At 43.5% G+C, this 26123-nt stretch overlaps 1 protein-coding gene across 1 annotated transcript in view; it reads left to right on the plus strand.

Moving 5' to 3' along the window:
- The window catches only part of LOC140197097 (sperm flagellar protein 1-like), an 88825-nt gene extending 66093 nt beyond the window's left edge, over window positions 1-22732 (plus strand). The window contains exons 7-9 of the mRNA XM_072257012.1: window positions 4740-4812; window positions 16224-16326; window positions 19700-22732. Coding sequence (XP_072113113.1) covers window positions 4740-4812; window positions 16224-16326; window positions 19700-19801 — 278 coding nt within the window. The 3' untranslated portion in view covers window positions 19802-22732. The remainder of the gene's footprint in view (window positions 1-4739; window positions 4813-16223; window positions 16327-19699) is intronic.
- Window positions 22733-26123: the final 3391 nt, after the last annotated feature.

Raw genomic sequence — 26123 nt, forward strand, 5'->3', positions numbered from 1 at the left:
TTGGCCTTCTTCCAGTTCAGAACCTCAACCCTAGGACCAGATCTATCCTTGTCCATGATCAAGTTGAAACTAATGGTGTTACGATCACTGGAACCAAAGTGCTCCCCTACACAGACTTCCGTCACTTGTCCTAACTCGTTTCCTAACAGGAGATCCAATATTGCATCCCCTCTAGTTGGTCCCTCTATATATTGATTTAGAAAACTTTCCTGAACACATTTTACAAACTCTAAACCATCTAGACCCCTAACAGTATGGGAGTCCCAATCAATATATGGAAAATTAAAATCCCCTACCACCACAACTTTATGTTTCCTGCAGATGCCTGCTATCTCTCTGCAGATTTGCGCTTCCAATTCTCGTTGACTATTGGGTGGTCTGTAATACAATCCCACTAATGTGGCCATACCTTTCCTGTTTCTCAGCTCCACCCATAAGGACTCAGTAGACAAGCCCTCTAATCTGTCCTGCCTGAGCACTGCTATAATATTTTCCCTAACAAGCAATGCTACTTCCCCACCTTTCATTCCTCTGCCTCGATCACATCTGAAACGTCGGAACCCTGGAATATTAAGCTGCCAGTCCTGCCCCTCCTGTAGTCAAGTTTCACTAATTGCTATAACGTCATAATTTCACGTGTCAATCCACGCCCTCAACTCATCCACCTTCCCCACAATACTCCTAGCATTGAAATATATACACCTCAGAAGATTTTTACCACCACTCACAACCTTTCTATTAGCGGATTTGCTTGAATTTTTAACATCATTTATTTTCACCCCAGCCACACTGTCAGCTCTGGCACTCTGCTTCCCATCCCCCTGCAAATCTAGTTTAAAGCCTCCCCAATAGCACTAACAAACCTCCCTGAAAGGATATTGGTCCCCCTGTAGTTCAAGTGTAACCCGTCTCTCTTGTACAGGTCCCACCTGCCCCAGAAGAGGTCCCAATGATCCTGAAGTCTGAAACCCTGCCCCCTACACCAGATTTGTAGAAAAAAAATCGGCACGTACACGCATGCACGCATGCGTACAGCATGTATGCGCACATAGGTGCCCGCGCACGGCTTCATGGTCATGGTAGCCTTTCTTGGGGTAAACAGTGAGAAAGTTGGCACCGGTCCATGGTGCAAAAAAGATTGGGGACCCATGTTTTACAACATTGAATCACAGTGGATTTAATTTGGCTTTTGTTGACACTGATCAACAGAAAAAGACTCTTCCATGCCAAAGTACTATCAGATCTCTACAAAATGATGTAAATTAATTACAAATACAAAACACAAAATAATTGATTGCAGAAGTATTCACCTCCTTTAATATGACACACCAAATTATCACTGGTTGGTTTTAGAAGTCACATAATTAGTTGAATGTAGATCACTGTGTGTATTCAAGGTGTTTCAATTGATTGTAGTAAAAATACACCAGTATCTGGAAGGTCCAATTACTGGTTAGTCAGTTCTATATAGGCATCTGTTAGTCTCATGAGACCATGGATTTGCACCTTGGAAGGTCTCCAGGGCGCAGACCTGGGCAAGATTGTATGGAAGACCAGCAGTTGCCCATGCTGCAAGTCTCCACTCTCTACGCCACTGATGTTGTCCAAGGGAAGGGCATTAGGACCCATACAGCTTGGCACCGGTGTCGTCGCAGAGCAATATGTAGCTAAGCGCCTTGCTCAAGGGCACACACGCTGCCTCAGCCAAGGCTCGAACTAGCGACCTTCAAATCACTAGACGAACGCCTTAACCACTTGGCCACGCGCCAACACAGTATCCTGGCAGAAACTACTCCATGAAGACAAAAGAACACCCTTAGAAACTCTGCAAAAAGGTTATTGAAAAGCACAAGTCAGGAAATGGATACAAGAAAATTTCCAAGTCACTGAATATCCCTTGGAGTACAGTTCATCAATCATCAAGAAATGAAAAGAACAGCTGTAAATCTGCTTAGAGCAGGCCATCCTCAAAAAACTGAGAGACCATGCTAGAAGGGGACCAGTGAGGGAGGCCACCAAGGGACCTATAACAACTCCGGAGGAGTTACAAACTTCAGTGGTTGAGATGGGAGAGACTGCGCATACAACAACTGTTGCTTGGGTCGTAGCACCGGTCATAGCTTTATGGGAGAGTGGCAAAGAGAAAGCCACTGTTGGAAAAAAAAACTCACATAAAGTCTCAGCCAGAGTGTGCCAGAAGACATGTGGGAGACTCTGAAGTCAGCTGAAAAAAGGTTCTATGGTCTGATGAAACCAAAATTGAGCTTTTTGGCCATGAGGCTAAATGCTATGTTTGGTGTAAGCCAAACACTGCACATCATCAAAGACACACCATCCCTATCATGAAACATAGTGATGGCTGCAGCATGCTGTGGGGATGCTTCACTGCAGCTGGCCCTGGAAGGCTTATGAAGGTAGAGGGTAAAATTAATGCAGCAAAATACAGGGAAATCATGGTGGAAAACCTGATGCAGTCTGCAAGAGAACTGTAACTCGGGAAAAGATTTGTTTTCCTGCAAGACAATGACCCAAACTTAAAGGCAAAGCTACACAGGAATGGCTGAAAAACAACACCGAGTTAATATACTGCGTCCGGTGCTCCCGATGTGGCCTTTTATATATTGACGAGACCCGACGCAGACTGGGAGACCGCTTTGCTGAACATCTACGCTCTGTCCGCCAGAGAAAGCAGGATCTCCCAGTGGCCACACATTTTAATTCCACATCCCATTCCCATTCTGACATGTCTATCCATGGCCTCCTCTACTGTAAAGATGAAGCCACACTCAGGTTGGAGGAACAACACCTTATATTCCGTCTGGGTAGCCTCCAACCTGATGGCATGAACATCGACTTCTCTAACTTCCGCTAATGCCCCACCTCCCCCTCGTGCCCCATCTGTTACTTATTTTTATACACACATTCTTTCTCTCACTCTCCTTTTTCTCCCTCTGTCCCTCTGAATATACCCCTTGCCCATCCTCTGGGTCCCCCCCCCTTGTCTTTCTTCCTGGACCTCCTGTCCCATGATCCTCTCGTATCCCTTTTGCCAATCACCTGTCCAGCTCTTGGCTCCATCCCTCCCCCTCCTGTCTTCTCTTATCATTTTGGATCTCCCCCTCCCCCTCCCACTTTCAAATCCCTTACTCACTCTTCCTTCAGTTAGTCCTGACGAAGGGTCTCAGCCTGAAACGTCAACTGTACCTCTTCCTAGAGATGCTGCCTGGCCTGCTGCGTTCACCAGCAACTTTGATGTGTGTTGACCAAGTTAATATCCTGGAGCAGACAAGTCAGAGTTTCGACCTTAATGCAATTGAGAATTTGTGGCAGGACTTGAAAAGGGCTGTCCACTGATGATCCCCATGCAAACTGACACAGCTTGAACAGCTTTGTAAAGTAGAATGGGGAAAACTGCAGCATTCAGATGTGCAAAGCTGATGGAGACCTGTCCACACAGACTCAAGGCTGTAATTGCTGCCAAAAGTACATCTACTAAATACTGACTTGAAGGGGGTGAATACTTATGCAGTCAATTAATTTGTGTTTTATATTTGTAATTAATTTATATCGCTTTGCAGAGATCTGCTTTCACTTTGACACGAGTCTTTTTCTCTTGAACAGTGTAAAAAAAAAATGCCAAATTAAATCCACTGAGATTCAATGTTGTAAAACAATAAAACATGAAAACTTCCGGGGGGGGGTGAATAATTTTTATAGGCACTGTAAAACACAAAAGTGAAAGAGTCCAAATGAGCTATAGTCCCAATCCATAAACGGTACACCCAGAACTTTGGTAATAACATCCGACAATATCATGGGAGAGGGAGACCACCTGAATGCAGGGGCCTTTCCTAGGGAGCAGCGAGATCATCACACACAGACAACCCCCTTCGGCAGCAGTGAGCGAGAGGCTGGCATACAGCGCTGAATACCTGCCTGCCTTTCACATTCACCTCAATGTCCCAATATTCCTCGATGCTTTAATCAGTGAGAAACGCCCCATTTCTAAGCTTCCAGACCTCGTGTCCGCTCTCCTGGAATCTTCATGGAGACAACAAGGTGCCAGTTCACTCAATCAACCTTCAAACTATAGATCACAGGCTCCAACAGTACCAGAAACACATTGAAAATACAGAGAAGATGTAGAAGAAGCGAGAGAAACAGGTTCCTGGATTATTCGCTCAAGGTAGCATTGTTCGCTGGCGCCATCCTGACCAGAAGGTTTCAAATGTCTCTGAATTTTAAAAACTATTTAAATAGTTGAAGATTCACAGGTTCAGTGACCCAGGTTCATTCTTGATCTACAGATCAATAGTTGTTCAATATTCTATCGCACTCATGTGAGGGAAAATGAGTTGCTTTGCCAGTCACTCCACAGTCCATACATATTTGATTAAAATATGTCCTTCATAGTCAGAGAGGGCACTACAGCACCAAAAAAATTGGATCATCTAGTCCATGCCGAACTGTTATTCTGCTCAGTCCCATTGACCTGCATCTCCATAACCCACCCATCCATATAACTATCCAAACTTCTCTTCAATGTTGCACAGATCCACTTCCACCACTACCACCGGCAGCTCATTCCACACTTGTACTGAACCCTAAAAAAAAAATGAATGCAGGTACCATTTCAGAGTCCAAAGTAATTCAGCCCATTTGTTTGAATTCAGCTGTGTTGTTGAAAATCTTACTTTCCCTCTGTATATTGAGATTCCATTCTAATTTTGTACCTTCAGGTCAGTTTCCAGCATCACTGCAGTCAAAGGGGAACCATCACTGCATTCAGCCACAAGCTGACCACTCCACAAGGTACTGTCAGTTCATAAGGGGCATGGAAGAAATGGCGGGTATACATCAGACTGAGCCACCAAGCTGTCTGATTCATTGAGTATACAAGGGAAAGGAAGTCGTCAAAAGAGAATTGATAGATTGGCTGAGTAGGCAAAATTCAAAGTAGTTTTCTCCACACTGGACTAACGCAGCACAGAATGGTGATTGCTTTCTGTAGCGTATACATTCAGTCCACAGGCTTGTCTCTAAGTTTCCAATTGCCTGACACATTTATTTCCTATCCCATTCTCACTCTGACCTTTCTCTCTGTGGCCTTCTGTGGTATGACATTGAAGTCCAGTGTAAGTTTGAGGAACGGTACCTCACCTTCCATTTGGGCATATTGCAGCCTTCCAGACTCATCATCAAATTCTTCAACCTCAGGTCATTTGTTTTCTCTGTCTACATCAGAACTAGCTACTTCTGCTGTGAGATCCATCTGTGATAGTGGTTGAGATTTTCTCTGTCCATTAGCATAGCCTGATCTGCTGAACATGCCCTGCAGCCCTGCTGTTACCAGAACAGTTAATATCTTTGTCTGTGTTATCACCCTCGAGCTGCCCCATTATCCCATTGATTATATGGTGCACAGGCTGATAGGGTTGTTGAGAAAATACATGGTGTGTTGGCCTTCATTGGTCGGGGGATTAAGTTCAAGAGCTACGAGGTAATGTTGCAACTCTATAAAGCCTTGTTCAGACCACACTTGGAATATTGTTCATTTCTGGGCATCTCATTATAAAAAGGATGTGAAAGCTTGAGAAAGGATGCAGATGAGATTTACCAGGATATGGGAGCAGAATTAGGCCATTTGGCCTATCAAGTAAGCTCCACTATTTCATCAAGGCTGAAACATTTTCCCCCTCAACCCCATTCTCCTGCCTTCTTCCCTTAACCTTTCATGATAGGGAATTATAGACCGGTTAGCCTGGCGTCAGTGGTGGGAAAGATGGTGGAGTCAATTATAAAAGATGAAATTACGACACATTTGGATGGCAGTAACAGGATAGGTCCGAGTCTGCATGGATTTACGACGGGGAAATCGTGCTTGACTAATCTTCTGGAATTTTTTGAGGGTGTAACTATGAAAATGGACAAGGGAGGGCCAGTGGATGTAGTGTACCTGGACTTTCAGAAAGCCTTTGATAAAGTCCCACATAGGAGATTAGTGGGCAAAATTAGGGCACATGGTATTGGGGGCAGAGTACTGACATGGATTGAAAATTGGCTGGCTGAGGAAACAAAGAGTAGCGATTAACGGGTACCTTTCGGAATGGCAGGCGGTGACCAGTGGGGTACCGCAGGGTTCAGTGCTGGGACCGCAGCTGTTTACAATATATATTAATGATTTAGATGAGGAAATTAAAAGTAACATTAGCAAATTTGCCGATGACACAAAGCTGGTTGGCAGTGTGAAATGTGAGGAGGATGTTATGAGAATGCAGGGTGACTTGGACAGACTGGGAGAGTGGGCAGATGCATGGCAGATGCAGTTTAATGTGAATAAATGTGAGGTTATCCATTTTGGTGGTAAGAACAGGAAGGCAGATTATTATCTAAATGGAGTCAACTTAGGAAAAGGGGAAGTACAACGAGATCCAGGTGTTATTGTACATCAGTCACTGAAGGCAAGCATGCAGGTACAGCAGGCAGTGTAGAAAGCTAATGGCATGCTGGCCTTCATAACAAGGGGAATTGAATATAGGAGCAAAGAGGTCCTTCTGCAGCTGTACAGGGCCCTGGTGAGACCACACCTGGAGTATTGTGTGCAGTTTTGGTCTCCAAATTTGAGGAAGGACATCTTGCTATTGAGGGAGTGCAGAGCAGGTTCACAAGGTTAATTTCTGGGATGGCGGGACTGTCATATGTTGAAAGATTGGAGTGACTGGACTTGTATACACTGGAATTTAGAAGGATGAGAAGGGATCTGATTGAAACATATAAGATTATTAAGGAATTGGACACGCTGGAGGCTTTGGAGTTTCTGGATGCTTTCAAGAAAGAGATGGATAGAGCTCTTAAAGATAGCGGAATTAAAGGTTATGGGGATAAGGCAGGAACTGGATAGTGATTGTGGATGATCAGCCATGATCACAGTGAACGTCGGTGCTGGCTCAAGGGGCCGAATGGCCTACTCCTGCACCTATTGTCTATTGTCTATTGCTCACAGTACTCCAGGTGAGGCCTCACCAGTGCTTTAAAAAGTCTCAGCATTATATCCTTCCTTTTATAATCTAGTCCTCTCAAAATGAATGCTAACGTTGCACTTGTTTTCCTCGCCACCAACTCAATTTGCAAGGTAACCTTTAGGGAACCCTGCACAAGGATTCCCAAGTCCTTTTGCAGCTCGGATTTTTGAATTTTCTCTCTGTTTAGAAAATAGTCTACACAATTATTTCTGCTACTAAAGTGCATGACCAGACACTTCCCAATACTGCATTCCACCTGCCACATCTTTGCCCATTCTCCTAAGTCCTTCTGCAACCTCCTTGATTCCTCAACACCACCTGCCCCTCCACCTGTCTTCATATCATCTGCAGACTTAGCCACAAAGACATCAATTCCATCACTTAAATCATTGACATATATCGTAAAAAAAAGCGGTTCTAGCACCAAACCCCTGCAGAACCCCACTAGTCAATGGCAGCCAACCAGGAAAAGCTCCCTTTATTCCCACTCTTTACCTCCTGCCAATCAACCAATCATCAATCCATGCTAGTATCTTTCCTGTAATACCACAGGCTCTTACCTTGTGAAGCAGCTTTATATGTGGCACCTTGTGAAAAGGCCTTCTGAAAATCCAAGTAAACAACATCCAACAAATCTCCTTTGTCTATCCTGCTTATTATTTCCTCAAAGACTTACAAGATATTTGTCAGGGAAAATCTTCCCTTAAGGAAACCATGCTGACCACAGTCTATTTTATCATGAGGGCAGACATTGAAGTTGAGAAGGGAGGGAGCATTCCCCATCAGCATGCACACCAAACACATTATCCTCCACAACTTCCGCCATCTCCAAAGGGTTCCTCCACCTAAACATACCTTTACCTACCACCCCTTCCACTTACCACAAGGATTGCTCCCTCCATGATTTTCTCTTATATCGTCCTTCCCCACTAAGTGCCCTCCTGCCACCTATTCCTGCAAGCAGACAAAGTGCTACACCTGCCCATACACCTTCTCCCTCACCTCCATTCAGGGCCCCAAACAGTTATTCCAGGTGAGGCAACACCTCACCTGCGAACCTGCCAGGGTCACCCATTGCATCCAGTACTCCAGATGCGACCTCCTCCAGATTGGTGAAACCCATCGTAAATTGAGGGACCATGTCTGAAAACTTTTATTCATTTCCACTGACAAAGATGATGTGAGTAGGTTAAGCAAACAATATTTAGAAGCTCAAGAAGGTTAAATAAAATTGTTTTTGAAATTATGTGTTTATCTACATTAGTTTTCTGGCGAAGGGTGTTAACAAGGTGGTATGTGACTAAGCAAGATTGCTTTTGTATGATGATTTCAATTCTCCAGTTACTACCTTTATTGAAGTTTTTGGAATGCAAACTATTCAGACAAATCATGTCTGACGAATCTCATAGAATTTTTTGAGGATGTAACTAGTAGAGTGGATAGGGGAGAACCAGTGGATGTGGTATATTTGGATTTTCAGAAGGCTTTTGACAAGGTCCCACACAAGAGATTAGTGTGCAAACTTAAAGCACATGGTATTGGGGGTAAGGTATTGGTGTGGGTGGAGAGTTGGTTAGCAGACAGGAAGCAAAGAGTGGGAATAAACGGGACCTTTTCAGAATGGCAGGCGGTGACTAGTGGGGTACCGCAAGGCTCAGTGCTGGGACCCCAGTTGTTTGCAATATATATTAATGACTTGGATGAGGGAATTAAATGCAGCATCTCCCAGTTTGCGGATGACACGAAGCTGGGTGGCAGTGTTAGCTGTGAGGAGGATGCTAAGAGGATGCAGGGTGACTTGGATAGGTTGGGTGAGTGGGCAAATTCATGGCAGATGCAATTTAATGTGGATAAATGTGAAGTTATCCACTTTGGTGGCAAAAATAGGAAAACAGATTATTATCTGAATGGTGGCCAATTAGGAAAAGGGGAGGTGCAACGAGACCTGGGTGTCATTATACACCAGTCATTGAAAGTGGGCATGCAGGTACAGCAGGCGGTGAAAAAGGCGAATGGTATGCTGGCATTTATAGCGAGAGGATTTGAGTACAGGAGCAGGGAGGTACTACTGCAGTTGTACAAGGCCTTGGTGAGACCACACCTGGAGTATTGTGTGCAGTTTTGGTCCCCTAATCTGAGGAAAGACATCCTTACCATAGAGGGAGTACAGAGAAGGTTCACCAGATTGATTCCTGGGATGGCAGGACTTTCATATGAAGAAAGACTGGATGAACTGGGCTTGTACTCATTGGAATTTAGAAGATTGAGGGGAGATCTGATTGAAACGTATAAAATCCTAAAGGGATTGGACAGGCTAGATGCAGGAAGATTGTTCCCGATGTTGGGGAAGTCCAGAACGAGGGGTCACAGTTTGAGGATAGAGGGGAAGCCTTTTAGGACCGAGATTAGGAAAAACTTCTTCACACAGAGAGTGGTGAATCTGTGGAATTCTCTGCCACAGGAAACAGTTGAGGCCAGTTCATTGGCTATATTTAAGAGGGAGTTAGATATGGCCCTTGTGGCTACGGGGGTCAGGGGGTATGGAGGGAAGGCTGGGGCGGGGTTCTGAGTTGGACGATCTGCCATGATCATAATAAATGGCGGTGCAGGCTCGAAGGGCCGAATGGCCTACTCCTGCACCTATTTTCTATGTTTCTATGTTTCTATGGACCGCATTGTGGAGAACCTCCGCAACGTCCACCACAAGCAGGACTTACTGGTGGCCAAAGATTTTAATTCTGATTCCAATTCTGACACATCGGTCCATGGTCTCCTCTTGTGCCAAGATGAGGCCACCCTCGGGGTGGAAGAGCAACACTTTATATTTCATCTGAGTGGCCTCTAACCTGATGGCATGAATATCGATTTCTCCTTCTGGTAAACAAATTTCCCCCCACCACCTTCCTCTGTTCCCCACTCTAACTTTTACCTCTTCTTATCTGCCTATTACCTTCCCCCTGGGTCCCCCCTTCCTTCCCTTCCTCCTATAGTCCTCTCTCCTCTCCCATCAGATTCCTTCTTTCCCAGCATTTGACCTTTCCTATATGCTTGACTTCAGGATTATAGGTGTAGATAAAGCCACAGCTCGTGAGAAGCTAGCCATCAGTAGCTTACAGCACAGACGACAGGTTGCTGCAGCTACTGTACTATACAGAATGCACACCAGCCACAGCCCTGCAGACCTTTGCGCCATGCTGCCTTCATCTTATGAGAGACGGCGCACCACACAATCAAATTTATCTATGCCTGCTCATGCTGCTTCTATGCTTGATGCGAGAACCTACACACTGGATAGAAGCTTCCTTCACTGTGCTATCAGAATTTGGAGCAGCCTTCCAGATGCTGTGGTTGGAAACATCTGCGGCGATGGGGTCCAAGCCTTCAAGAGTCAAGTGCACAAACACCTATCACCTCTGGGAGGGAAGTCACATGCTTCTTCATAAGCTATCATGAAGGGGACCAGGATGGCAATGCTTGGTTGTTGGTAGGTAGGGTTAATACCTGACTTTTAAGAGCACTTGTGAGTTATGTTCCAGCTGAACTTAGTCCTTAAGCTGCTGGAGAACAGTGTGGAAAGAACAGGTGCTGTTTTCTCCCGGTAGGGATTAGTTTTTAGTTCCAAGTGCTCCTGCCACGTTTTGTCACCCTGCAACCTTATCCTGCAATCTCTTTGAATTATGGAGGACAGCTTGTGTATAAATGTCTCTCTCCAGCAGACTTCATCATGATCATCATGACTCCAGTATTTCTACTATTCTTTAATGTTTCTTAATTGTACACATGATTTTTTTGTGTTCTATCGCTGAGCAGCAGTGAACCATCTGATTGGCCTATCAGAGTTCTCTTTGGGAGTTAGTTGACTTGATCAGCATTTCTGATCTGGCTATTGTTCACGATTGCATTTAATAAAAAAAACCTAACACCTTCCAGCTAGCCTCCTTTCCTCATCCCACCTTTTTAATCTGCCATCTTCCCCTTCCTTCTCAATTCTGAAGAAGGATCTTGGCCTGAAATGTCGACTGTTTCTTCATTTCCAGAGATGCTGCCTGACCTGCTGAGTTACTCCAGCATTGTGTGCATGTTGTTTTGGACTCTGTTATGTGTCACATTTGTTATTGTGTTGTTGATTATCAGTTTTGTGGTTGAATAGTTTGCATTCCAAAAACTTCAATAAAGGTAGTAACTGGAGAATTGAAATCATCATACAAAAGCAATCTTGCTTAGTCACATACCACCTTGTTAACACCCTTCGCCAAAAAACTAATGTAGATAAACACATAATTTCAAAAACAATCTTATTTAACGTTCTTGAGCTTCTAAATATTGTTTGCTTAACCTACTCACATCATCTTTGTCAGTGGAAATGAATAAAAGTTTTCAGACCGACACCCTTCTTCAGGACGTAAAAGGAAGGGTGAAGACGCCAGAGTGAAAAGGTGGGGGGAGGGAAAGATGGATAACTGGAAGATGACAGCTGGAGCCGGGTTGAGCAAAGGGCTGGAGAGGCAGGAATCTGATAGGAGAAGAGAGTGGACCATGGGAGAAAGGGTAGGAGGGGCACTAAGGGGAGGTGGTAGACAGGTGAGAAGAGTTAAGAGGCCAGAGTAGGGAATAGGGGAGGGGGAGGGATTGAGGTGGTATCCAACTCATCATTCTCCACACCACCCCAGAATTCACTCGTGCAGTGTATTGGGTTTTTCTTGTTCTGGAATCAGATGGACATGAGACATGGTCCACATCAATCTTCAGGCTATCATTTACACCAATTTCAATATATTCTGCTCACCATCCCATCAGGGTTAACATATGAGGTGCACCTGATGGCTCTGGGCCAGTATCCGCTGGAGTTCAGAAGAATAATGGGGGATCTTATTGCAACCTATTGAATACCAAAAGGCCTAGATAGGGTGGACACAGAGAGAATAATTCCTATAATGGGGGAGTCTAGGACCAGGAGGCATCAGAATAGCCTCAGAATAGAAGGATATCAATGAAGAGCAATTTCTTTAGCCAGAGAGTGGTGAATCTGTGAAATTCATGGCCATGGACATCTGTGGAAGCCAAGTTATTGAGTACATTTAAAGCAGATATTGATAGTTTCTTGATTAGTCAAACACTACGGGGAGGAGGCAGAGAATGGGGTTTGAGAGGGGTAATAAATCAGCTATGATGGAATGGCAGAGCAGACATGTTTGGTCAAGTCACCAAATTCTTCTCCTATCTCTTATGAACTTATATCTTATCGACTCTCCTCAGACTTAACCATTTGCCTGCACATAATGAACAATTTACACTGACCAACTATCCTACCAATTTCTTTGTCTTGGATGAATGTGCAAACTCTGCACAGAGAGAACAGAGGTTAGGATTGAACCTGGGTCGCTATAGATGTAAAGTTGTTTGTACGTCACTCTATCACTTTGTTCTGTGCAGTATGACCTAACTCCTCAGCCCAGGAGCAGGAAGAGCTCAACTGGATTTGTGTTGCATTGAATTGGAACACAAAAGCCTATGTCCAAGTTGCCCTGTTAACTTAACTAGACTGTTAATGGCTTCAGCCTGTTAACTTGTACAACCAATTCCTCCACAGTGCCTTCATCAGGATATTGTCCAGAAACCCGTAACAAAGTGCACGAGAACAGGAATTCTGCAGATGCTGGAAATTCAAACAACACACATAAAAGTTGCTGGTGAAACTCACTCTTCCTTCAGTTAGTCCTGACGAAGGGTCTCGGCCTGAACGTTGACTGCACCTCTTCCTAGAGATGCTGCCTGGCCTGCTGCATTCACCAGCAACTTTTATGTGTGTTGCTACAAAGTGCATGAGGGCTGTTTAATGCAGGTTACCTGTTTAAGGGCCTTTGGTTGCTTGAATCACGTGGGAAATGGCTGATGCAATCTCAATTTACTGAAATTTTGATGTATAGTTTTGTTTTTCATAAATCTGTGGCTGCCTTTGTCAACTAGGTTTGTAACAATGAACTCCAGAAATTCTGAAGATGCTGGAAATCCAGAGTAACACACACAAAATGCTGGAGAAATTCAGCAGGTCAAGTAGCATCTTTGGAGCTGAATAAACAGTTGATGTTTCAGGCAGAGATGCCCTTATATATCCTGATGAAGGGTCTTGGCCCAAAACCTCGAACTATTTCTTCCTCTTCGTAGATGCTACCTGAACTGCTGAGCTCCTCCAAAGCTTTGCATGTGTTTTTCGTGTTACAGTCTCAAGATGGAATGTGTTCTAATGTGGGATTCTGTCTGATAACTGGAGTTGGATTTCAAAATCTGCATCATGGTTTATTTTGTAAGTTTGTACAGAAGCAAGAAGAATTGTTTAACTTTTGAAGATCCAGTAAGCTGCCTTGATAGAAAATGTACACTGCTGGCTCAGGATAAAGATTTTACTATTTATTTAAAAAGTAATTATAGTGTAATGCCAATATATATAGTTTATTCTAAAAATATGCTTTATTCATTATATATAGTATGTAGTGTATATATATATTATAAATAAAGTACATTATACTTTAAATATATAGTTTATGATGTATATAGTGTATATTTTGTATGAAATCAGGATCACGGGTTCAGTGATTGGGAAAAGAAGAGACACACTACTGGTTAGTAAATTAACTATTTATTTGCAGGATGAGACAGAAACTAAACGTACACACATTGGCCCTCTTTACTGCAGCACACCTCCACTGTTTACCATTTCCGTGGCACCCTCGACTACCCGGTCCGCAGCGACCCACAGAGTGGAAAGAGGCCACATGGTTACTGTGTGCTAGATTTAAACACTACCGGCAACGTGATGTCATCAGCTAAGTGGTAGGTAGTGGGTAGGACTGCAATGCTGATTACATGGGCCAATCCCTGCCTCCCACAGGGGAGTGGCTTTCAATGAGTAGGTAAGTTAGACACTTACGGCAATATCCCACCCATCGAAAGACACAACATTGTGACACTTAGCCCTCAGGCTTGTATAACCCCCCGTGGAGACCCCACAATACTGCTCAGAAAACATAACTGGGAGCCGCTGCTTTAACTAAATACCCCACCACGGTCGAGGTTAAACTATGATTCTCTGGTGAGCTGTCACTGTCGTGATAGATCCCTTTGACTAGATTACAGTGGCAAATGTCTCTAGTCCCTTCCTCCACTGTGTTCCATTCCTTCTGGGGCTGTAAATCCCACTCAAAGAGGGATACCTGACCTTAACTACTGCTGTCACTCTGCCCCATAGCCATTCCTCACCCTCATGGAAGGTGAGTGACATTCTAAGGGCGTTGTTCATCACATGATGGGACAACACCCTCCCTCCCGTCTCCCTGTCTGATAAGCTCATTCCAGCACTATCTGCACCACAGATCCTCAACAGCCACATTAGCAGAGGATTCCCCTGGCTTCTGCCTATACCTGTCTCCCAGCTCTACCAGTTCCTTTGCAGAGAGCTCCCTGATGGTAGTCATTTCGGTGAGGTCCATTGTGCTATCATCACCAGGTCCCTCTGCCCTAACCCGCTGCTCTTCTTCACCCTGTTCCATGGAGTCTGGAGGGACAATGGGCTGGTGGACCCCTTGCCAGTTCTGGGATGGTGTGGCCTCCGGTCTGGCCTGTACTGGTGCAGCCACATAAGGCAAAGGGTGCTCACTTAGAGGGAGAAACCCAAGGCTCTCTTCTAACCTCTCTCCCCATCCTCACTATCTAACCACATGTCTGCATTCCCCATCCATGTGTCGAATTCGCCTTCCCACAACATAAGGGATTGACCTGTGGGCAGCCTCTAGCTACTGCACCTTCACTAGCCAACAGGCCACCTCTGTGCTCTTATCCTCTAACTCTAACCCAAATGTGTGCTGACTGGGCAACCTCTCCCATGGTAACACATCGCTGATTTAGCAACTCCATTCCTTCATTCCTCAAACTGTCTACTTTCTCCTTTTGTGAAATTGTCTCATGTTGCTGTCTTACTTTGGCTGCCAGTAGCCAGAAAGCACCCCTCTAGTTACCCTAGCTCTTGGGGAGTCCTACCTTAATATGCACTGACACAATGTGGTGTTCCATTTTCACCCTGCCGAAGTCCAACTTGTCTGACCAGTCTATGGACATCCATAGCCACTGTTGTTGGTCCAACCTAGGACTCGGCACCCCTCACAAGAGGGGGGTTCTCTCTCTTATTTTTCCTTCTAAAGATATTCAGCTTATGTTCAATCACTGCACCTTGCTTGCAGCTCCAATTGTTGTGTGATATCGGACTCACAGGTTCAGAAAGTGGGGCAGAAGAAACTCACTACTGATTAGTAGGTTAACTATTTATTTACGGGACAAAACAGTCACTGAACATTCAGTAAGCCCGTCAAGCTGCGCTTGATTACAAATACATATCTAAACTGAGCGCCTGAAGTGGCAGGACAAAACAGACACTAAACATACTGTTGACGCTGGCAAATACTTATCTAAAGTGTGTGCTGGGCCCTCTTTACTGCAACACACTACACTATTTACCGTTTCCATGGCTTCCTCGCCCTCCTAGTCCATGGCAACCCAGACAGCGAAAAGTGATGTGTGGTTTAAACTCTACCACCACCATGACAGCATCAACTAAATGGCAATTAGTGAGAGGGGCTGCTCCTTACACAGGCCATTGCTCCTTATACGGGCCAATCCCCACTTCCCATGGGGGAGTGACTTTCAATGAGTGGAGTTAGACACTTACTGCAATAGTATGTAGTGTACAGAACACTCAGTGGTTGTATTTTTGTCTGTTCATGATCTCCTGCTGCTTTAGCCATTCCACTTCAAGGTTCAACATGTTGTGCATTCAGAGATGCTCTTCTGCACACCACTGTTGTACCACATGGTCCCCTCTCTGTCAGCTTGAACCAGTCTGGCCATTTTCCTTTGATCTCTGTCATTAACAAAGTGTTTTTGCCCACAGAACTGCCTCTCACTGGATGATTTTTGTTTCTCGCACCATTCTTCGTAAACTCGAGATGTGAGGCAGAATCTACAGAAGGAAATAAATGTCAATGTTTCAGTTCCCAAGCCCTTCATCAATTAAATCTTGTTTAATTTCTGTAACTTCTTCTTTATTAGTCTTGATTAGCAACACATTCCAGTGTATTCCGATAAAAACGTGACAAATAAAGTTAGTTTCAATCTCTAGGTTACTGTTTTGAATTTCGTTCTTATTTTCAGTCCAGCAAAGGCACATCCTGGATGTCCACAGCCAAACCCGGAGGTAAGGATCTTGTTGGAGGAAAAAGAACAGGCTGTGCTAGTGTTTCAGGAAACTATCCAGGTAAGAACACAAGGAGCATTTCTTTCATACATATGTTTTCATGCAACTCGGTTATGTTTACCTTAACACAATCTGATCATATGTTTTTGTATTCCCAAAATGGTCTGCTGAGTAAAATCTATCACCTCAGTTGCCTTGTCTCTTCTTGTGCAGTCTCATTTTGTTGGCTAGCCAGGTGGCCCAGCTCAATCAATGTACCCTTTCTCCATTTCTTCCCAGTGGCCACTTTATTCAGTACACCTGCTCGTTAATGCAGATATCTGATCAGCCAATCATGTGGCAGTAACTCAATGTATAAAAGCAGGCAGACATGGTCAAGAGGTTCAGTTGTTGTTCAAACAAAAAAATCAGAATGGTGAAGGAATGTGATCTAAGTGACTTTGATGTTGGTGCCAAATGGGTTTGGTTTGAATATCTCAGAAACTGCTGATCTCCTGGGATTTTTAAGCACTACAGTCTCTAGAATTGACAGAGAATGGTTCGAAGAACACAAAAACATTCATTGTGCAGCTCTTCTGTAGACAGAAATGTCTCCTTAATGCGAGAGGTTGGATGAGAATGGCCACGGTGGTTCAAGCTGACAGAAAGGCGGCAGTAACTCTAATAACCATGCGTAACTACAGTGGTGTATCAAAGAGCATCTCTGAATTCACGACACGTTGAACCTCGAACTGGTCTGCAGCAGAAAACCATGAACATACACTCAGTGGCCTCTTTACTATGTACAGGAGATAGCTAAAAAAGTGGCCACTGTGTATAAATTTAGATAGGTACATAACTATGCAGGGAATGGAGGGGATCATGTGCAGGCATACGGGATTATTGAATGAATGAATGAATTGACTTTATTACTTAGATCAGGGATGGCCAACCTAAGGCGCATGTGCCAAAAGTGGCACACTGGATGATTAGAAGGGGCACATTGCACCCCAGTGATAATAATAAAAAAGTAAGCCTACTCATGCAAAAAGTATTAACCAAAAACCGATTTGTAGAAAAAAAACTATAACAGGAATTCAAGTAGCTTGGAGCTAGAAATGGGTTTTACTGAGTATAAATCTAAAACTTAGCAATTATTTTTAGCGATTTTATTATTTCGTGCACATCTTTTGGTGAATGTTATCTTCTTTCACATTAATCTGTTTTCAATTTTTAAAAATGTTCAATGAGTCAAACTAGGAAAGAAGGACTTTTGTTCTGCAGTGGTTCCATAACTGTTCAATACACGTCTGATACTTGTTTGATCCTGAGGCGCCAGGCGTCTGCACCAGCAGTGCATCGCGGGTTTTTGCCAGTCAGTTTACAATTGACACTTGTGCGCTACGGAGTTGTGCTTTGTTTGTCCTTTGTGAACATTTGCGGTTTTGTACTTTTTCAAAAACTATGCCTTGTTTTTACATTCAGTGACCCATCACAGTGCAAAAGAAAAGCAGAAAGTGATAGTAAGCGTGAATTCAATGAACAGAGGGAAAATGACTTCTTATATATAGAGTCAGGAAAACCATTGTACATTGTTTGTGAAAACATTTTCTCACATAATGGAAGACATGATCTTAATAGACGCTATAAAACACAACATCAGACTGAAATAGAAGGAAAACTGAAACTAGTGCTTAGGTCTGAGTTACGGAAAGAATATGTGATTAAGAAAAAGGAAGAAATCAAAAGAAGACAAAATATATTTGTTAAAAGTCTCATTAAGGTAAGTAATGTTTATCTTGTTTTTATATCAAATCAATATATCATGTAAAAATGCAAAATATGTCTATATTAACATATTTTTACAAGAATTGAATGGGGGTACAAGAGTTGTATGGCACATGTGAACTCAAGCGTGAAAAAATTGATGCATGGAATGTAAAAGGTTGGCCACCCCTGACTTAGATCCTTCATATTCATGAGCAGTAAAAATCTTTACTTTATGTGTCCATCTAAATGTGCAATGTGCAATTTGTAGTCATTTGTAATAAATAGTGGGTACAACAGAATAGTCAATATAGCATAGAAATACGATTGTATCAGCATGAATTAATCAGTCTGATGGTCTGGTGGAAGAAGCTGTCCCGAAGCCTATTGGTCCTGGCTTTTATACTGCAGTACCGTTTCCCAGATGGGTGCAGCTAGAACAGTTTGTGGTTGGGGTGATTCAGGTCCACAATGATCCTTCAGGCCCCTTTTACACACCTGTCTTTGTAAATGTCCTGAATAGTGGGAAGTTCACATCTACAGATGTACTGGGCTATCCGCACCACTCTCTGCAGAGCCCTGCAATTTGAGAGAAGTATCGTTCCCATACCAGGCAGTGATGCAGCCAGTCAGGGTGCTCTCAATTGTGCCCCTGTAGAAAGTTCTTAGAATTTGGGGGCCCATACCAAACTTCTTCAACCGTCTGAGGTGAAAGAGGCGCTATTGTGCTTTTTTCACCACACAGCCAGTATGTACAGACCACGTGAGATCCTCAGTGATGTGTATGCCAAGGAACTTAGAGCTGTTCATCTTCTCAATCCCAGATCCATTGATGTCAATCGAGATTAGCCTGTCTCCGTTCCTTCTGTATTCCACAACCAGCTCCTTTGTTTTTGCGACATTGAGGGAGAGGTTGATTTCTTTGCACCACTGTGCCAGGGTGATGACTTCTTCTCTGTAGGCTGCCTCATTATTATTTAAGATTAGGACAATCAATGTAGTAATATCAGCAAATTTAATTGGCAGATTGGAGCTGAGGGTGGTAACACAGTCATGGGTATACAGAGAGTAAAGGACGGGGCTTAGAACACAGCCCTGAGGGGCACCTGTGTTGAAGGTCAGAGGGGCAGAGGTGAGGGAGCCCACTCTACCACCTGCCAGTGATCTGACACGAAGTCCAGGATCTAGCTACACAAGGCAGGGTGAAGGCTGAGGTCTCTGAGCTCCTAGTTGAGCCTGGAGGGAATTATGGTGTTGAATCCTGAACTCCAGTCCAAGAACAGCATTCTCACATGAGCATTCTTCTTCTCGAGATGTTTAAGGATGGTGTATAGAGCTGTGGCTATTGTGTCATCTGTCAATCGGTTGTGTCTGTAGTTGGATTGTAGGGGGTCCACTGTGGGTGGTAGTAAGCTGCAGATGTAGTCCTTGACCAGCCTCTCAAAGCTTTTGCTTATTACTGAGGTGAGTGCAACAGGACGCCAGTCGTTCAGACATGTTACTTTGGTCCTTTTAGTTTTGGATTAGTACCTTGGATTAGTTTTCATTTGGTATCACTCACGGCACAGATGACATGGAACAGAGTGCTGTACTGTTGTGTGTACTTTGGTAACTGTGGTGTTATGGTAGACCTGAGGCATGATGTCAAGGATGTGATTTTCAAATCCTCCTGAATATTATGTTTCAGATCCTTCAGGTGAAAATCCGCCGTCTTGAGCATCTTCTCCATTTGAAAGATGTCCGAATTGATGATCTTACTCGCCGCCTTCAGCAAGCTGAACAAAGATGAAAGGCCTTCACCCTCTCTTCCACTCCAAGCTTGTCGTGACAAACTAGTCAAAGTGTTTCTTTTTTACAGATATAGTTTAAAAAATTAATAATGAAAATTAAAATGCGTCTCTGATACTTAGCAACTTGTCAGAAATATATGGCAGTCACACAGATATAAAACAAGAAGTACGGGAGGTATTCAGCACACAAGAGATGCTAGAAATTTTGAGCAACATATGCAAAATGTGGAGGAACCCAGCAGGACAGGCAGCATTTGTGAAAGAGAATAAACAGTCGATGTTTTTCATCAAGACCCTTCATTCGGTCCTGATGAAAGGTTCTGGGCTGAGACATTAACTGTTTATTCCCGTCCATAGATGCTGCCTGTCTTGCTGTGTTCCACCACCACTTTGTGAGTGGAGATATTCAACAGTACAAGAAGCATCTATGGAGGGGAATAAACTATCGACATTTTGGGCCAAGACCCTATATCAGGACAGTTTATTCCTTTTCATAGATGCTGCTTGACTTGCAGTAGAGGCAGCATCCACAGAGAGAGAAAACATAGGGATAGAATTACAGGATGATAGCTTTTCATTAGAACTGGCTTTTACATGCCAGGTAGGAAGATGAGGTGACTTTCCTCAGGCTTGTGATGGGTCGAGTCTTACTGGAACCACGCAGGAGGCTGAAAGAGAGAGAAGTAAAGGAGGCACAAGAGACCACAGATCTCACCTTTCCCTCCTACAAAGCCCATAATCCTCCATTTGTCTTTCATCCATGTGCCTATCTGAGTCATTTAATCTCCCTAATGAATCAGCCTCTACCATCACCCCAAGCAGTGTATTCCACGCACTCACCACTCTCTGTGTAATAAAACTTACCTCTAACGTCTCCCTTATACTTCCCTCCACTTACCTTAAAAGAATCGTTCATTATGTGCCATGTTGCATGACATTGGCAATCATTGTCTTTCCACAACCATGATTGTTCTTGGCAATTTTTTCTGCAGAAGTGGTTTGCCATTGCCTTCTTCTGAGTGGTGTCTTTACAAGACTGGTGACCCCAGCCATTATCAATACTCCTCAGTGATTGTCTGCCTGGCAACAGTGGTCGCATAAGCAGGACTTATGATGTACACCAGCTGCTCATACAACCAACCACCATCTGCTCCCATGACTTCACATGACCCTGATCGGGAGTCAATGCAGGTACCACAACTTGCCCAAAGATGACCTGCAGGCTAGTGGAAGGAAGGAGTACTTTACACCTCCTTTGGTAGAGACGTGCCTCCACCCGATCACCCCACTTAAAAAGATATCCTCTGGAATTAGCCAATGCTGCCCCGGGTAAAGGGGGCCTACTGTCCATTCTATCTATGTCTTGTATTATCTTCTACGCCTCTATCAAGTCACTTGTGCTCCAAAGAGAAACGTTCTAGTTTGCTCAATCTTCCCTTATATGACATGTTCTCTAATTCAGGCAGCATGCTGGTAAATCTCTTCTGCATCCTCTCTAAAGCTTCCACATCCTTCCTCTAATGAGACAACCATAACTGCAAGAAAACAGCTTTACCCCTGTCTTCAGGCTGCTCCTCCACACTCTTTTTAACATGTGTGCTAAAGACTGAACCTTCCTTGTATCTTTGTTCACTTGTTGACTTCCAGCAAGTGTACACTTATCAATTATTTGACTGGATAGCCTGGAGCTCGAGCACTGCATCAGTTGTTGCAAAAGCAGAGACTCACTCTTTCTCTGTGATCTCATCCACTCAGATTTTATAGGGATCCATGCTCATTACTGGGTGATAGAAAAATGTCAATGTCAGCTAGAGGTTACCATGATAATTCCAATCAAATTCACTAACCTTCTGACCTAAAGTATAGACTTATTTGTGTGTGTAATCTATTTTTCCATGACAATGCGCATTCAGTTCTCTAGCCTCCTGTCAAATATAGTCCTTCTTGCCTCGAGTATATCTACACTATTTTACCAATCAGCGTCAATATTGGTCACTCTCATTTTCTTAGCTTCAGTGTCAGTCCATTGTGCTGCCAGTGTCCGCATCTCATCCCCGCATCCCAGAGCTGAGTTAGGCAGGTCATACATCAAGCAGAGAAGACATCCTGGACTTCTCTTTTAGCCTACGGACATATGCAGAGTGGGCTAAAGGGTTTGCTGTGCATTGAAATCTTCCCAAGAGTGTAGGCATTCTATGTTATTCCTTAGGGAGACTTCCTGCCAAAAGCAGCAGGCTGAAGGGCCTGGAGGGTCTCGTTGGCAACCTTGCCCAAAGAACATGCTCTTCACCTGCCTGTCAGGGAAACCCTGTACCCCTGCTCCCTTTTTCTCCCACAAACTCCTCTTTGGGAGCTCTGTGCATCTCCTGTGCTGTCATTGTATAATTCATTCTTGAAGCAATATCACTATCCAGTAACTAGAAGAGTGTTTCTTGAATTGAATGTACATGTCTCAGTAAAAGCACATTCTCAGGATTGCAACAGTCAAGTACTTGCAATAGAAAACTATACAACTGTGCCCATTCAATGTCAAAATAAATTTATTATCAAAGCACGTACATATCTCCATGAGATTAATTTTCTTGCAGACACTTACTGGGAAATAAAGAAACACAATAGATAAGTTGTGTGAAAAATAAATAAATACTAAGAACATGAGTTGTAGAGTCCTGTAAGTTGTGGAATCAGTCCAGTATCAAGGGGAGTAAATTTCAGGTTATCCACGCCGATTCAGTAGCATGACGGTTGCAGGGTAATAATTGTTCCTGAACCTGGTGGTGTGGGAGTTAAGACTCCTGTATCTCCTGCCCAATGCCAGTGGAGAGAAAAAATCAAGGATTGGACACAGAGGGTCCGTGACAATGGACAGTGCTTTCCTGTGGCAGCACTCCTTGTAAGTGAACTTCCTTCCAGTACACCTTTACATTTATCTGTTGAAAGAACATGAAGATGATGCATTCTTGGGAGCCAGTCTTTACAGAGACATGTGCTCAATACAAGAAACGCTCTTCCGAACACTGGAGAGTGATGCTGCTTTAAGAATGAATCCTCCAATAATGCTGCATTAAGATGTGACAACACTATTTTGGATTTCTTGTTTTGGAAAATCCCTATCTCCCTGGGATTTTACACTATTGGTATAACACACAATGATATTTTAGTGATGATTTAAAATAGAGAAATTTCTAGGCTATGATGTTCTTTTGAATAGAAAATGTTCCATGGTTTAATGACATTGATTTGCATTGTAATTATTAGGAATAATCTTATCGGTATCCAAAAATTTACATTTGCAAGCATGGGACTTAAAATTTTACGAACACAGTTAAGATTAATGTTATTTCATGTATTTGATTTAGAACTGGTTATTATTTCTCATGACTGATTTAGAAGCATTTACCAATGTTTTTAAAACAAAATGATTTGGTTATAAAATAGCTGTACCCATACTGTATACTAAATACTTGTAATAAATATGCTTGCTAAGTACAAAAATAATTTCTTCAATCACAAGTTATTTAGTTATAATTAATTATTTCATAATTTTTTATTTAACTGGCAATTTTTATTTCAAGATTCAAGATTCAAAAAACTTTGTCATTCTAACCGTACATCAGCTCTGCAGGGCAGAATGAGACAACGTTTCTCAGGAGCAGTGCAATCGTAACATAACAAACGCAACACTAAATAATAAACATAACAATAAATAGTAAAACACAACAGCCACATGTCAGTTAAAATCCAGTTATAAGTGTCCAGTGCAAGTTAAAAGTGTCCAAAGCAGAGTCAGGTGGAGCAGCTATTTAGCAGTCTGACTGCCTGTGGGAGGAAGCTGTTTAGTAGCCTTGTGGTTTTAGTTTTGATGCTCCTGTAACGTTTGCCTGATGGCAGAAGAACAAACAGTTCATGGAGAGGGTGTGAGGGGTCTTTAATGATGTACCGTGTCTTCTGGAGGCATCGACTCTGAAAGAGGTCTTGGACAGAAGGTAGGGAGACCCCAATAACCTTCTCAGCTCCCCTAACCACCCTCTGCAAGGCTGTTTTGTGGACAGCACTGCAGCTGGAGTACCAGGTTGTGGTGCAAAAGGTCAGCACACTCTCAACCACGCCTCTGTAGAATGTAGTTAAGATGTTAGTGGGGAGTGATGCTTGTTTAAGCTTCCTCAGAAAGTGCAATCTCTGCTGGGCCCATTTCACAATCCCAGTGGTGTTCCTGGACCAGGTGAGATTGTCCGAGATCTGCACCCCAAGGAACTTGATGTTTTCTACTCTCTCCACTGTGGAGCCGCTGATGCTGAGGGGTGTGTGCTCAGGCTGAGACCGTCTGAAATCGACGATCATCTCCTTGGTTTTGGTGACATTAAGCAGCAAGTTGTTATCCCTGTACCAGCTCTCTAGGTGTTTGACCTCCTCCCTGTACATTGTTTCAACATTTTTGCTGATGAGCCCCACCACTGTGGTATCATCTGCAAATTTAATGATCAGGTTCTCCTTGAATCTGGCTGCACAGTCATGTGTTAGCAGTGTAAACAGCAATGGGCTAAGCACACAGCCTTGTGGGGATCCAGTGCTCAGTGTGATGGAGTCAGAGATGTTCTTGCCAACACGGACTGACTGTGGTCTCTCTGTCAAGAAATCCAGAATCCAGCGACACATGGCAGTGCTAAGGCCAAGCAGCGACAGTTTCTCCACTAGTCTCTGCGGGATGATGGTATTGAACGCTGAACTGAAATCAATGTACAGGATTCTGGCATAAGTGTCTTTGTTGTCCAAGTGAGAGAGAACTGTGCGCAGTGTGGTGGATATTGCGTCCTCCGTAGAGTGATATGGACGATAAGCAAACTGTAGAGGATCCGGCGATGAGGAGAGACTGGCTGTGATATGAGGCTTGACAAGCCGTTCAAAGCATTTCATCACCATGGGGGTCAGGGCAACGGGACGGTGATCATCCAGACAGGCTACAACTGATTTCTTTGCTACAGGGATGATTGTAGAGGTTTTGAAGCATCTGGGGACAATAGCTTGACCAAGGGAGATGTTGAAAATGTCTGTCAGGACATCTGCTAATACATCAGCACATTCCTTGAGCGCACGTCCAGGGATGTTGTCGGGACCTCCCGCTTTTCGTGGGTTGACCTTAGTAAGGGTCATCCATGTTTATTTATTTATTTAGGGATACAGCACGAACAGGCCCTTCTGGCCCAGCGAACTGCACCACCCAGCAATGCACCTACTCAACCCTAACCTAATCACAGGGCAATTTACAACGACTAATTAACCTGTTCACCGTTATGTCTTTAGCCGGTGGGAGGAAACCGTAGCACCTGGAGGAAACCCATGTGATCATGGAGAGAACATGCAAATTCCTGCAGATGACAGCTGAATTGAACTCCAAACTGGGACGTCCCAAGCTGCAAAATAGCGTCACACTAACAACTATGCTACCGTAGCATCCACTGTTTCTGCTCTACAGAGTGATACTGTGAAATAAACTATAATATTTTCCATTAGTCATCCAGTATGCTTTTCGTGAGATTGTTAAAATAAATAGCTTCACTTTGAACATGAAATTTTATCAAGAACTACTTCAAACTCGATTTACATGAATGCTTATAAACAGAAGATAAAGGTAATTTTCAGCCTTTCAGCATCTGCAATTTTTTGATGGTCATGAACTGTTGAACTCATGTCTGGTTCTTTCCCAGAAGACTATCTTTACATAAATCTCCTTTGCCTTCTCATGAGACTTTCTGGTTTGTTCCATTTGCCTTGCTTACCTTCATTGCTTTCTCAACATCACAGACACAGTATTCACAAGAAAAGCATAAAGTAAACATAAAAATACAAAATTATACAGCTAGAAGAAAGATAAGCAAAATCCATTGCATTGCCAGTGGTCAAACTGGTTATAGCATAGCTGTGCTGAAGGGGTGATTAGAGTTGTGCCAGTCAGTTCAAGAATCAAATGGAAGAAGGGAAGTAGTTGTTCCTGAACCTGTACCTCCTCTCCGCTGGTAACTACGAAAAGGTGACACAGCCTGGCTGGTGACAAATCTTTGATGAAAGATATGGCGTAACCACAATGTTTGAACTGGTCTCAGGGCCAGTGTCATTGACTGTGAGGCAAAGGATGCCTGCCAGCCTGATTATTCCCTTTCCTCTCTTTTGTCCTTTTGGAAAAGATGCAGGAGCCTGAAAGCCCAAACATCCCAGCTTGAGAACAGCTTTCTCCCCACTGCTATAAGACTCCTGAGCCAATGACCTCTTTCACATCTTCACAGTTTCTGCTGCCACATCCTTGAACCTTTAATTCTACTTCAA

This window comes from Mobula birostris, chromosome 4, assembly GCF_030028105.1.
Source record: "Mobula birostris isolate sMobBir1 chromosome 4, sMobBir1.hap1, whole genome shotgun sequence".
In the NCBI taxonomy this organism is placed as follows: Eukaryota; Metazoa; Chordata; class Chondrichthyes; order Myliobatiformes; family Myliobatidae; genus Mobula; species Mobula birostris.